Source organism: Zalophus californianus, chromosome 13 (genome assembly GCF_009762305.2).
Source record: "Zalophus californianus isolate mZalCal1 chromosome 13, mZalCal1.pri.v2, whole genome shotgun sequence".
Classification (NCBI taxonomy): Eukaryota; Metazoa; Chordata; class Mammalia; order Carnivora; family Otariidae; genus Zalophus; species Zalophus californianus.
In genome coordinates, this window is record NC_045607.1 from 48,924,447 (window position 1) to 48,939,258 (window position 14,812).

Here is a 14,812-nt window from a genome sequence, read left to right on the forward strand (position 1 = left end):
TTATGCAGTAGCTTTTGAAGAGATGCCAGAAATACATAAAGATAATCTACTTTTAAGATAGGTTGTTTTACAGCAAGTAATTTCAATTTAAGATGTATTTTACCTATAAATATTCCACTGGGGTTCTTGTATATATTAGGAAGACATTTTCAATCACACTATATCAACTGACCTCCAATATTTATCTTGTTTCATATTGTTGGTCTTACATAACATCCTTGATTAATTTTCAGGCCTTGGGGTGCTATACTTTGAATTAGGAATACAGCCCACTAAATTAATAAATTATTACTGTGCAGGCACTCTTGTCTTCTGAATGTATAAGTGCATTGCTTAAATTACTCTCAGGGAATAATTTACACATGAAGAGGCTCTGGTGGTTAAAAAAGCTTTGTGTATTTCTTATCACTGGAAATAGTCCTAGACTAGGTGCTTAAATGGATATCAAAGCAATTGTTTTTTCAAAGCAGTAATGATTTGTACTATTCTGGTGTTCCCAATATACTATCTAGAATCATGAATTAAATATAATGTTAAAAATGTAACATTTTGAACCAAAAATTTCCATAAGAAACGGGGAGACTCTCAACTGAGAAAATATGCTCGTGATCTTGAAAAGGCTTAGTAAGCTTTCTTTCATTGTGAATGTTTCTTAAAAGAGCTGCAATAAGGTGAACATAGAAAACACTTCAGATGAAGGAAAAGGAAATTAGGACTTGGCTTTTGTAAAAAAGATATCAACGCCCCTCCCAACTTATCTGAGTTTTAACCCATGGAATTGAAGGCAATGCGTAAAAGGTGAAAGATTTATGCGATCTGAAGTATTGAAGGCAATGAGTCCCAGCTTCTAATCTTGTGCTACTGTTTTTCTTGTCCTTGGGATGTTCATGACAAATCTGGATGCTGCTTGCTTTTGTGTGACACAGATCTCTATCCCAAATTTAGGTAATAAGAAATTATAAAAAACAAAACAAAACAAAAAAACATTTGGTGAAACTTCTCCCCTGGGTCGTAAACTATTACAACAGGAACCCTGTCATTCTTACTTTCTTACAGCCTAACTCTGTGCCTGGCACATGGAAGGAGCAAAATATGGTTTTGTTGAATGAACACATGAATAAAGTACACAGAAAAAAGTGCACTATTATAAAAAAAAAATCCTTAATTATTCCGAGTCTAATATTTGTCAGATGTCTGGTTAGTGTCTGTCCCATTATCTGGTTTCTTTTTCATACATCTTTTTCCCTTTCCCCCCAAATCCATACAGAAAAGGATGAACAATGGTTAATTTTTATTGATTTGATTACTTAAGCTTATGCATGAATAATCTATCACAACAAATAACTAGATAAAATCCTACTAAGAAGCAACAACTGCTCCTTAACCCCCTAATTACTCTTTAAAGGACTTCTTTATGTTGTGCCAGAAACATCCAAACTGGCCTCAAACTCCACACTAAACAAAACTACTGTAAATAAAAGTGCTCAAGCCAAAACAATGGTTGAAGAGCTACGTTGATGGGGGTGGTGCTGATCAGGAATTAAGATCTGTCCCAGACACCCTCCTTTTTTATTCTTTGTCAAGCATTTTATCTGAAATGATGATGTCAATTGCTTTTCTTTTCTGCTCCTCAAAACTAATCCCATAGTGTTTCATATTGTGCTATATACTACAGTGTGAACTTCAGTAAAATAGTTGCTTTTTGGAAGGTTTTATCCCTAAGCATTTCCATTAAAAAACATTTTTTTGGAATATTTAGTACTGAAGAAGCTTGTCTTAAAATTTATTTGCAAAATATTTTCTATAATTGTACTGTTAAGTATTCAAAAGCTTTCTCACAATTTGTACCTCACTTAAAGTGCAAAGATCTCCAGGTATGCTGGACAAAATTAATCTTTTGTTATTTCTGTTCTGATTGCTTTTAATTAATAACCAGCTTGTTAGAATAGGTTATAAATGATACATTGAAAGACTGGCATAAATTCCTTTGCCCAAAAGTTGAATCTGGAGTATTCAGGGTTGTGTTTTCTTTTTCTCCTCCTCCTGGTCTTTTTGTTGTAAAGAGGTCACGTAAGGACGTTGGTGGAAGGGCTCCATGCGCCATCTACTGACCAAATCTATGTTTTCAGTGTCTAGAGTATGAAATTTACCCCTACACTGGGTTTTTAAAGGAGTCTTTGAGAAAGGAGGGGTAATGGGAAAAGACCCTCTCTGATGCTAAAGCTTATTGGTGACTCCTGGAATAAACTTTAATCCAACAAACACATAATTCAAAAAAGAGATATCAGTCCCTCAGCGCAGGGACAGGTTACAGAGAGAATTGGAAGAAGTTAGCCCAACTCTAGATAGTCAACTCAAAACTTTACAATCAGATTGTTTTTTTTCACCTGTGTGTTGAGCAGCACTCACTGCCCAATGGTTGCTGCCTTATTGGAAATGGCTTTATCCTAATGGCACATCCAGATAACCATCAGTTCCCTATCTTATTATTTTGAAGGAGTTCTAATTATTTTATCAAAAATTGAATAATGCATAGGAGCATGGGGGTCCACCCTTCATGTGGATCCCAACACACAGCTTGTCTATGTCTATGTAAACTTAGTCCTGATAGATACACACAGACCTGCTCGTACACTTATGCAAGATGATACGCATCTATGTATGTGTGGGTCAGTTGAGAAATCTAAGCCCTTGGATTTGGATTAAAATGTTTCTCCCCTCAGTGGTTCCCTTCACTCTATGCTACTAAATCCAAAAGAAGGGTGGGAGGAATTGGGGTCCTTAAGCCAAAGAAGTTTTCCAGGTTGTAACAGGGGAGAGGTCAGAGTGTCAATCTTAAGTAGTTCAAACCACTCGAGTTGGAGGGATGGATTGGAAATTAAAGTTGGCCCGAAGTGCTCTGATCTGATTCGGGTTCTCTTTCTGTGAGCAGCTGGGAGAACTGAAAACCAGCAACCAGGAGTCCGAATGCCCCAGGTAACCTCCTTTCCCCACATTGCTCTCTTTAATCCACGAGCTGAGACAACTTGCTTTCGTGGTTTTAAGAAAGAAAAGAAAAAGAAAGCCAGAAAGTTGAGCTAGAAAGAGGAGAAGAGGCAAATAAAGAGGGAAGGCAGGGAGAAGAGAATGAAGCTGAAGGAAAATTCAGAAAGAAGTTGGGAGGCGAGGGAAAAAGGTGAGGAAAGAAAACAGACACAGACGGGCAAAAAAGGAATGAGGGCTAGGAAGATGCAAGGATCTTTCTTTAACGAACTGGAGTTACACCCATCTTTCACTTTCAAATCAATCGTCTAGATCTTATCCGTTTCCTTTGTGAAGGTTGTCCGCGTAGCTAAAGGAAACTAGTCAGTACTCCTCCCCCCCCCGCCCCACGCGTGCCCGCGCTGCTGTACCCCGGGCCACTGAGACCCAATACATCCCGAGTGGGAACCTTTGCAGGAGCGCGACTCTGGGAACACTCTTGCGGCCGGTTGTCACCTGGGAGCCTAACCGGATTAATACCCAGAGTTGGATTACGCTGGCTGTCACCAATACGCCTAAAGATTATAATCCAATTTATGCACATTACAGCCAGTATTAACTTTATCTGCTATTTTAAGACTCCCAGTTGCCCCGCGTGTCCTCAGAGGACGATCCTTCACGTTCTGATGCAACCCACCAGGCCGTCAGGAGGGGAAGCCTCCCGAAGAAAACAACTCCAAGCCGGGTCCCTGAGGGTCTGCACCCGGTACTCGCAGGTGTCTCACCTTCACCTGGGCACCGCTTTGTGTTGCCTCCCGGCCGGGGATTACCAAAGCGGGAGGAGTTCCCTTGGAAGGAAATAGCACTTTTGTTCATTTCATTTTTGAATTTTCGGTGGCGGTGGCAGAAAGGCGGGGAGTGGGGCCGGTGGGCGGGTGCCTGTGAGTAGATGGGGAAGGGGGCCAAGGGGATTGTTGCCGGTTATAACAGTCTCAGCGAGTGCTTTTTGTTTGTTTGTAGAGTGGCACTGCTCTCGTTCTGTCCCTAAATAAGTTTGTTTGGGCGTTGAGTTCTTGCCTTTTCAGCACAAAACCACAAAAAGACGGGGTGGAAAGTAAAAGAAAGCCCCCTCTCCCCCCTCCTCCCCCGAGCGTACTAACGCCTAAGACTTGATTTAACACCCCTTCTCCGGCTGCTGGGGGCTCTAGGCAGTGGCTACATTCCAGCAGTTTTAATCCGTTTTTTATTGTAGGGCGAGAGTTTACCCAGGGGCCGGGATGGCTCCCCAGCTGGCCGCTCTTCCAACTCTAGCGCCCCTTCCCCGCCCTCTGCTCCACCTCCCCCCTCCTCCCCAGTAGGAACCTGTTACTTTAAGCAGGGCGTTCCAGTGTGGCGGTGCGGGCCGCCGGGGTTTCGGGAGGTGGCCGGTGATTGGTTCCTTCGAGCTCCCCCTGGCTTGCTCGCTCGGCCTCCCCGCGCGCTCCGCCCCGCCCGCGCGCCCTCCCTCCGCCCCGTAAGGCTCGGAGCCCGGGTGTCAGGCGCCACGGCGCATGCTCCGGAATCTCATCCTCTGGCCCTGGAGCTGCTGCTGCTGCTGCTGCTGCTGCTTTTGCTTTTGGGGCTGAGTTTAATAAGCGAGCGAGCGAGCGAGCAAGCGAACGCGGGGGGAAAAAGGCAGAGAATGTCCGCCATCTACCCTCCGCTCCTGGGCGCGCTCTCATTCATAGCAGCCTCTTCATGAATTACAGCTGAGGGGGGCGGGGGAGGGGGGTACCACACAACACCCCAGCAAACCTCCGGGCCCCCAGGCATGGCTAGCTCGGTAAGTACATGCAAAAATAATAATAAAAGACCCCCCCCCCCCCGCCTTTCCTCCCTCGCCCTGCGCCGCCGCCGCCGCCGCAGCCCAGACAGCGCCAGCGCTCCGCGGTTCCAATTAGAGAAAGGTTGGTACGGCTTGCAGGGAGCTGCTGCCTCTCCCTCAGCCTCCGCTCCCCTCCCTCCCTTCACCCCCCCCCCCGGCGCGCACACACACACACACACACACACACTCTCTCTCTCTCTCTCACACACACACACACACACACACACACACTCGCCCCTCCACCCCCCCCCCGCGCCTCCCTCTCTCCTCGCCTCTCTTTGCAATCGCAAGAAGCGCACTCGCTCACACGCGCGCACTCACACACACACACACACATACACACACACACGGTGGAAGAAGGCGAATAATAACTCAGCCATATTTCAGCCGCCGCCGCCGCCGGGAGCCGCGGGCACAGTCCGGGGACGCGGCGAGCAGCCTCGGCAGCCGCTACGATGGTGCGTTCTCCGCGGCGCGCTTGTGTGAGCCGGAGTGTGCGGGCTGACAGCGGCGAGGCCGCACGCAACTTTGCCCCCGCGCTGGGCTGAGCGCAGTCGAGCCTCGGTGGCTGTCCGCCCGCCTCCCTGCCTTTCTGATTTTTATTTTTTGGGGGAGGTGGGAGCTACTTTGGGGCCACTTTGGCTCTTGGAAGTGTGTTTCGGGGGCTCTGCGAGGCTGGCCTCGCCGATCGCGTGGGGCTTTTCGCTGGGGGGTGCGGGGTGCCTTAAGTTATGGATGCCTCGGCGTGTTTTCCTGCGGGCGTGTGTGTGTGTGTGTGTGTGTGTGTGTGTGTGTGTGTGTGTGACGACGTCTCATTTTTGTTGTGCACGAACCCAGTGCTAAGAGCACGGGAGTTTGTGCCCATCAGCAGAGGCTGCCTGTAGTTTCCATTCCGCCTGGCACAGCGCTCCACACGCACGCACACACACACGTACACAAAGACTTCCTCGGCGTGTGCCTGTCGCCGCGGTACTTTCAGGGAGGGGGCTCACCAGAGTCCCCCCTCGGGGTCCCGGCTACGTCCCTTCCCACGCCGGGAAACCGCCCCGGCATCGCCTCCTAATTGTCTTCTAATTTGTTTCCGATGCATTTGTTGTCGGGCTCGTAGTGGCTGAGTGTGCTCTCCCACTTCCCCCCCACCCCCCGACCCCCGGAACCCCTTCCCGACTGGGGGCAACATTCCGTTACAATCCCCGCGGGTGTGGATGCCGGGCGCCGGGAGCCGGGCGGGCCGGGTGGGGTGTGTTTGGGGGTGTGGGGGGTGCGCGCCCACGCGCGTGAAACGTGGATGCAGAGGGCACCGCCGTTTCCTTTTATGTGCGTTTCAAGAAGGAGGAAAAAAAATGTCAGGCGCAATGTTCAGTGTCGAACGGTCGCCTTCCTGTTGTTCACGGCTGTCTCTCCTCCCCCTGCCCGCAGTGTGCCGTGCAGGTGAAGCTGGAGCTGGGGCACCGCGCCCAGGTGAGGAAAAAACCCACCGTGGAGGGCTTCACCCACGACTGGATGGTGTTCGTGCGCGGCCCGGAGCACAGTAACATACAGCACTTTGTGGAGAAAGTCGTCTTCCACTTGCACGAAAGCTTTCCTAGGCCAAAAAGAGGTAGGGCTCGAATACAAAAGGAGCTTGATAAAAAATGTCTTTGCTCGCGGAGGAAACAATCGCTTGGCCCGGGCGGTCCCCCTGCCCCTCTCCCCGCCCCCCCGCGTCGCGCTCGCCGGCGTCGCCTCGGGACCAGGGTGCGCGGCGCCGCGCTGGCCAGGTCCGGGCTCCCGCCCGCGCGCGCGCCACTTCGGCTTCGGGAAAGTCACCGCCGAGAAAGGACCGTCAGGTGTCGAGTGTTTATTCATCCCAAGCCAGCCCTCACCGGTCCTCTGGGGTTAGCCGCGGGTTCTGTGGGGGAAGGTGCAATTAGTTGTTGGGTTTGGAGGTGTGTGGGGGGGTGGGGCTGGAGGGAATAAACAGCTTGCGCCTTTTTTTTTTTTTCCTAGAGAAATTGAGATTTACCTGTGTTTTTAGCAAGGAATGCATGGGATGTAGTTATTGTTCCGTCTTGAGAAGTCGCCTCTCTTTAGGGTCTTCTCTGCCTTCCACTGGGTGTCGGTTGTCACAGATTTTCCTCTCTGTGGCTTAGCTACCCCTACCCGGCACCATCAGCATTTTCTGCTTAGTCGGGGCGCGGGGTGGGGGGGCGGCTTACTCATCCCTAGTCCCCGATAGCACTTGATTGCTCCTTCGATTTTTGAGCAGCGTTCCGAAGTCTCTGCCCCATAGGATCTGCGGGGAAGAGGGTCCCTGCAAAGGTCGAAGCTAAGTTTCAGAGGAACGATGTGGTCCTGTCTTCTGCTTCAGTCCTTCCCCACCTTGGTTTTTAGCGTGGAACTCTAGTTTGCATAATCCAGCTCAGCCCCTCTGCTCCCGAACATTTTCCGTAAAGGGCAGGACAGTTTTGAAAAAAAGAAACGGGGTGTTATTTTGGAGGAAATTTAAAGAGGGTTTGAGAAATCCGATTTCTATTCCCTTCAGCCTCCGGAAAGCTACTGTCTGGTTGTTTTAGTTGGATTAGTGGAGGTAACAGTACAAATACAATAAGGTGCTTTGTTTGTGAGCAGGTTTATTTATCTAACTCGACACAATGGTTAGTAGTTATCTTACATTTGATCCGTAATCTTTATTGGCATCTAGAACTCCTGCAGTTTCTTAGAGTAACATCATAATAAATCCATTCTGCTTAGAGCTACTGGAAATTATTGAGCTTTGAGGAGCTGAATAAAGAAAGGAGAAATGCTGTGTGCCTTCGAGGTGGCAGAGGTTTGTGTTGATGCTTAGTTTTGTTTCCAGAGCTCATGTAATGGGTTGTAGGATTGCATGTTTTGCCTTTAGTGGTTTGTTGTATAGCTCTTCCTGAAAACTTGAACAGTTGAATTTGATGCGCTTTGCTGGATGGTTAATAAATGAATCCAGCCTCCAATAGAGGGGTAGGAATATGCATGGCCTCTAGAAATAACATTTCAATTTTGTTAGCATTTTAGATCAAAATATAGCCAGAGATCTTTTACTTCATATGTCCTCAACACTGTAATTAGGATGAGTATTGTCAAGTTTCTGTCACTGTGTGAGGGTGGGTGTGATGCTTTTCCAAACTCTCCCTTTTCCATGTATCTGTAGAGCCACGGCAGAGGAGTTTAAACAAAAGAAATCACCTTCTAAGATCCTTGGTATCCACTGTTAGGACTACTTGGCTGCTACTCACTTCGAAATGAAATACATGGAACAAAAAAAGCAATATTTATTGTATTAGGAAAACTAAGTCAGTTGGCAGAAGATGTAGCTCTTAAGATAACTTTGTTTAGGCGCCTTAACAATCAAGCAATTGACATTATGAAATTAAAGATGACCAACCTCCCCAGATTTCACCACTGTTTCTGTGCTTCAGTGTGTCTGTGGAGATGTTCCCTTGCATTTCCCCTACTTAATGATTTTCTGTCCAGCCAGAGGGAACACAGAACACAAGGGTGCTGCCCGGCAAAGCCCACACCTGGGAGTTGTTGCTAGGCGTGGTAAGCTGCTTGATAACAACTGATGTCTTAGGCGTCTCTAGTGAGAGATGCCTGCTTGCTGGTTGGGCTCTTCAATTTTTTATTTTCAACTGTGGAGTTTCTTTAGTCTATAAGCCATTGTTTTAAAATGTTTATTTTTGGATTTTTATTTGTATGTGTGCTTCCCATGATGTGACAAGTCCTGGGAAAAATGCCAGTTTACATAGCCCAGGAGAGACCTTGTCATACTGTAATTACACATGATTCAGATTGCAAGAGAAGGTTTCTCTGTTCATTGGGAATAGTTAGTTGTAAATTCAAGTAACACCAAACATGCCACTTAATCCTGGGACTTATTTTTGCGCTTATAACATCTTTCAAAATGATAAGAATAAATACAGAATAAGGATGCCAGGCATTGCGCAGTCTACTTCTGTACCTTTTAAGGTGCTGTATTTGGCCATTTTATAGATCTGTAAGTGAGAAATTGGAAATGGGAGAAACTGCAAGAATGGCTTTGTGAAAAATCTGAGTTACAAGATACTTAAAAGAAATGCACATATGCCAAGCTGTAAATGGCTATTGATAATGACAGGTTAAATCACTTTCACTATATACAGTAGCTGATAAACAGAAGTGGACCTTCGCACTGAGGATGAACTGTTCAGCCACGAAGATGGATGAGTCCTTAGTTTTGTAAATCTTTGGTTTGGAAAAGCAAATTGATTTTCAGGTTGATTTCCTTTATTTCACAGTAATATCATGAGAACTTGTAGAGGAAGAAATTACAGTATTTTCAACTTGTTGCCTAATGAGAATTACATGTACCATTTCAGAATTGAGCTAATTGGACTTGAATTAATGAGGGCTTACTCTGTCCCAAAGATGGGTTGGAGACTTTCAACTTAAAATTACTAGCACAGAGTCCTAGAAGAGAGATTTTGATGAGATAGTGAAGCCTGGAATATCCATTAGCCGGTACAGAATAGGCAGGTCAGAGTATAATGCATTTTAAAACTATCTACTGCAAAAAAAGACCATATCTTATTTACTAGTACCAAAGATTTACAATAGTCTGATATGACTGAAATGGTCACATTCAAAACATTTCATTTAAAATATTAATGTTTTCATTTTCAGTATGATGTGAATTTGAGTGAACTTTCTTTTCAATTACAGCCATTCTTAACTATTGCAGTCTGTTCCATTGACATTTATGATACGAAATCTGTTGCTTATTATTTTATGTAAGCCAATTTGGCCACTGGTATGATTTGATAGCTTCTTATTTGTAGCCCTAGTCCTTTGAGTGGGCAGATAAAGCATAATAAATCCACACTTAGAACTTTTAAATGGTTGAGCCCAGCGTTACTGCGTAGTTCTGATTTGTGTTAAGGAGTCTTCTGAAATAATTTGGGTAACTTTTTATCAGGGTACCTAAAATTCGAGACTAAAGTAGTTGAAGATACTGCGTGCACCTGGTGTGTTTTCTCTTCTGAGGTATTTAAAAGGTTTTAGGAAAAAATAAAGATGGATAACTATTCTGATACATTCAGTGAGTGTTAGAAGATTTGTGTAGAGTTCTGTACTGAATTAAGATGACCACTGACAGCCGTTCTACTACTTGGCATTTTGAAGCAACATATGGCATAATTTTCCAAGACACTTAAAAGCTGAGTTATTGAAGGAAATCTCATATGCTGTTAGTGGGAATGTAAATCAGGCACGGACATTTTGGAGGGCATTTGGCAACATCTATTAAGATTTTAAATGTTTACATCCTTTGACCCAGCAATTTTACTTCCAGGGATTTTCCAACAGATACAGCTTTACAACTACACAAAGTTACAGCATATTTCTTGTGACTTTTTTAAACAGCAGAAATTTGGAAGCAAGCTATATAGGGGACCCCAGCTGGGTACAGTTAAATAATAGTTCTATTAAAAGGGGGTAAATCTATTCGTAGATGCAGGATGATCTGCAAGAGATATTAAGTGAAATAAGGCAAGTCGATAAATCAGTGTGATCCCATTTAAAAAAATATGCCTGTACAGATAAAAAATGTATGTGTGTATGTGTATAAGTAAATGAATTTTGGTTGAGTGGGAACCCAGCTCCTACCGGTAGTTTTCTCTAGTGGGTGCTCACGGTGTTGGCAGTGAGAGGAGGTTGTTTTGTAGTGTTTTTTTTTTAAAGTTAATTCTATATATTTAAAACATTCCAGTGAGCACTCATTACTTCTTAAGACTAAAAGACAAAGAGTAAAGACCCAATATAGAACTATCTTGGGTAGATATTGTTGCTCAGTGGTGAGGAGTTAGGGTTAGGAATTACAGATTTGTATTCAAAAGCTGGCTTGCGAGACTCCTTGTGTGATCTTCTTTTTCTTCAGATTTTATTTATTATTTGAGAGAAAGAGTGTGAAAGAGAGCAGGAGCAGGGAGAGGGAGGAGCAGACACTCCCCGCTGAACAGGGAACCTCAGTGCGGGGCTCAATCCCAGAACCCTGAGATCATGACCTGAGCGGAAGGCAGACGCTTAACCAGCTGAGCCACCTGGGCGCCCTACTGCTTGTGTGATCTTGAGCAAGTCCTTTCTGTGTCTGTTTTCTCACTTGTCTTCTCAACTGTGTTCCTGGAATGATGAAAGAATAGGACCATTACCTCATAAATTGAGGATTAAATATGAATCAGCTGTTCTCAAATTTACTGTTCTGAAGACTGCTTTACACTCTTAAAAACTGCTCCCCCTGCTTGTGCTTGCTGTCTGTCAAATAAAAAAAAAAAAAAGAAAGAAAAAGAAAAAAGAAAAATTGACTCCAAAGAGCTTTTTTTATAGAAGTTATATCTATCAATATTTACAGTATTAGAAATTAAGCCTGAAACATTTAAAAATTATTTATTAATTTGCTTAAAGATAACAATAATCAACCCATTAAAGGTAGCATGTGAATAGTATCTTAATGAAAAATGAGTATTTTCAAGAAAAAGGAGTGAGAGATGTATTATTTTACTTTTTTGTGTACAAATCTTTTTGATATTTTGAAATAACTGGATCAGCTTACGTGCTTCCGCATTCAGTCTGTTGGGTTATCACACATCATGTAGCCTCTGGAAAACTCCACATTACTCTCATGAGAGAATGAGTGAAGGAGGCAAATAATGTCTTAGAGTTGTTATAAAAATAGGCAATCCCTGGGAGAGGTTTTGGGGATCCTGGGGTCCCTGAATACACTCAGAGAACCTCTGATATAAAATATTCACAGAACCTGGCACAGATCAACTGCCCTATTAGTATATGGAAGCTGATTTTTTTAAAGCCGTTATTGTCATTGCTAATAAAAACATTTAATGGAAAGAGGAAAGAAGTCTTCCAAGGTATTTGCATGGTTAAATTCCATTATAACAATTATCTAACAATTTTTTTCAGAAAAGGAAAATCCAAACTTGGGTTTTAGTGGATATATTTTATAGTTAATATCATTGTCCAGTTTATGGCATATTATTTGTATAAGCAGAAGCCTTTTACATCTGTTATTTTAGGTGACCCTCTGTAGAAGTACCTCTGTGAGGTAGATAGGGCAGGGGTATCAATTGGTTTCATAATTTTACCTTAAAGATTCTTTGTTCTTTCTCTTGGTTCTTTCAAGTTTCCTTCCAGTGGTCTTCCACAGGCCAATTCTTAGCCCTTAAGTTGTTTTTCTGGTCAACTATTACAGATGACCCCTACTACTTAACACAACTTTTGCAGTTCTAAGATGCAGAAAATTTTTTTCTTTTCTTTTTCTTTCTTTCTTTTTTTTTTTTTTTAACTTTCTTAGTGACTTACGTCTGCAGAAGATGACTTGGAAAGCTTAGCTTCTTTGGAGGGGAGGAAATGTGAAACACAATTGTCCCACTTACATAATTAAGCAAGGACTTGGTGTATTACTGAACTTTAGACTCTAATATTTATTGGACAGATTTTAGAATAATTTTGATCTCTGATCCCAGGGTTTCTCACTGTCCCCATGGAAGTACTATCGGATTCTATAATTTTTTCCCTTGGCTTTTAAACTTGCTTGATTTTATGTTTTACTCCTCAAACAAGAAGCTGCCCTGTAGAAAGAGAAATTCTCTTGTTTCAGTGATACATATTAATATTCTTTTGAAACATTTTGCTTTGTGTGTGTGGCCAGAGTCTCTGTAGTTCATCCTCTTCCTTGTAACATACATTTTCATGCTTTAATCTTTTATTCTCTTGTATTTTGTGGGTCTCCTTATTCCTGTTGTGCTGTATTCATTTTTGAGAATATAATTTGTCTGGAAAGAGTCCATTGATATTACAGGTAATTCATTAGTTTTCTTAAACTTACAGTTATAGAACTTGTACAGTGTATAGTCTGGCTTTTATGAGGAACCCATATATTTTTTACATGCAATTGAAAATAGTGTTATTTTCTTAACTTACAGGTGTGTTCATTATGAAAAATCAAACCATAGAAATAAAAAAAAGTTACCTGAAAATTCTTTACAGAGAACCATAATAAATATTTTAGTAGATATCTATATCTATATATACAAACACACACATGTTAACTATAATTAACCTGAATTCATTCAACAGGTAATTTTTGGAGTTCCTATGTGACTAGAACACTTCTAGGAGCTGGGGGTACAGCATAAGTGAACATTCCTACCCTCCTGGTATACGGTGAAATGCCATCTTTTCAGAGCTGGATTTTATGGTATTACATCGAATATACATTTATTACAGCTTCACATGGACATTTAGATTGTTCTTAGTTTTAATTTGTTATGAATAATGTTATGATGAGCATCTGAGACATTGATTTTTATGGTTTTTCCTGTAATTTTCTTGTGTTAAATTTCCCAGAAGGGAGATAGTTGAGACAAGGTGTATAGCTTTTAAATTTCGATAAATGCATTACCAAACTTCCCTCCAAAAACGTTGTACCAGTTTATACTTCCCCAGAGGTTGGGAGAATTCCCTTTTCCCCACATGGTTGCCAATACTGGGAATTAACAGTTTGTTGTTGTTGTTGTTTTTGTAAATCTTTGTCAATTTGCGGGATGAAGCAAAACTTCATTTTTATTTGCATTTGTTTAACAGTGCTGCATATCTTTAGGTATGTGTATATTTACTATTTGTCGTTTATGATATGACTGTTTTGTGCCATTGTTGTATTTCTCAATAAAAAAAAAACAAAACCACGCAAAAAAACCAGGAAGATACAAAGGAAAGAATGATATAACAAACATTCACAACCCCACTACCAAGGTTGAATAAATGTTTACATTTTATCATATTTGATTCTTTGTTTTGATTTTAGAGAATTAGGTATTATAGATGCAGCTAAAGTTTTTAGATGCTTCCCAAGCCTTTCTTTCAACTCTTCAGACTTCCATTCTGTTTATGTACATTCGCACATTTACATTGCCGCAAGTAATAGTATATTATGTTATAAAATCTCCATGAAGAGTATCATACTGGATGAATCCTTTTTTAAAATTGAGACATAATTTGCACACTATAAAATTTACCCCTTTAAGGTGTAACATTCAGTGGCTTTTAGTATATTCACAAAGTTGTGTGACAGTTGCCACTGTTTAATTCCAGAACATTTTCATGAGTGAGTAATTTTGTATCTTGCTATTTCCCCCCACTCTATGTGTTTGAACCTTTTCACACACCCTTTATCTGTAGAGAGCCAATTCATATCCTTTAATTTCTTCTCTTCAGTATTTTTCATGGTAGGAAAAGGTTCTATGCTTAATTTTCTGTTCTCCTATTGAAGAATATAGAGGTCATTTTCTGTTCTGTGCAGTGAACATCTTTGAACCTGTTACCTTGTGCAAATGAACAAGATTTTGGATATAGGCCTGGAATTTGAGTTGTGTGTACGTTTTCATTTGTATTAGACATTGTCAGATTGCTCTACAAAGTAGTCGTGACAGTTTATACTGTGTCAGGGAATGAGTACCATTTTCTGTACAGCTTTGCCAACGTTGGATATTTTCAGATTTCTTATTTTTATATTTAGTTGAAATAGGGTATCTTTTCATTTGCATTTCTCTGGTTTCTAGGGGGTTAAGCATTTTCTATATGTTTACTGACCATTTGGATTTCCTCTTTATTGACTTTTAAAAATATCCTTTGTCTTTTTTTAAAAAGAAACGATTGGGATCTTTGTGTTTTCCTTATCTGTAGGATGTTAATCCTTTGTTATTTGCATTGAAAATATCTTGTCTCATTTTTGTTTCTTTTTCTTGTAGCCTAATGTATGGTATCTCTTTGTCATACACAAGTTTTTAATTTTGCCAAATTGATCTATTTTGTTTTGTTTTCCTGTGTGGTTTTGGGGTTTTGTTTAAGAATATAATTTGTGGGCTTGGTAATGTGCTTAACCAACAGACTTTATACGTGCAGGATACAGGGAATGGACTGGGG

The 14,812-nt window shown here is 42.2% G+C and overlaps 1 protein-coding gene across 4 annotated transcripts in view; it reads left to right on the forward strand.

Moving 5' to 3' along the window:
* The first annotated feature begins 4,527 nt into the window (after positions 1-4,527).
* The window catches only part of MLLT3 (MLLT3 super elongation complex subunit), a 286,189-nt gene continuing 275,904 nt past the window's right edge, over positions 4,528-14,812 (forward strand). For 3 of the 4 annotated variants that reach the window (XM_027616701.2, XM_027616703.1, XM_027616704.1), the window contains exons 1-2: positions 4,528-4,783; positions 6,245-6,425. In XM_027616701.2, coding sequence (XP_027472502.1) covers positions 4,772-4,783; positions 6,245-6,425 — 193 coding nt within the window. In that variant the 5' untranslated portion in view covers positions 4,528-4,771. Of the gene's footprint in view, positions 4,784-5,137; positions 5,284-6,244; positions 6,426-14,812 lie in introns of those variants that run through there. The other variant, XM_027616702.2, reaches the window with a different exon arrangement.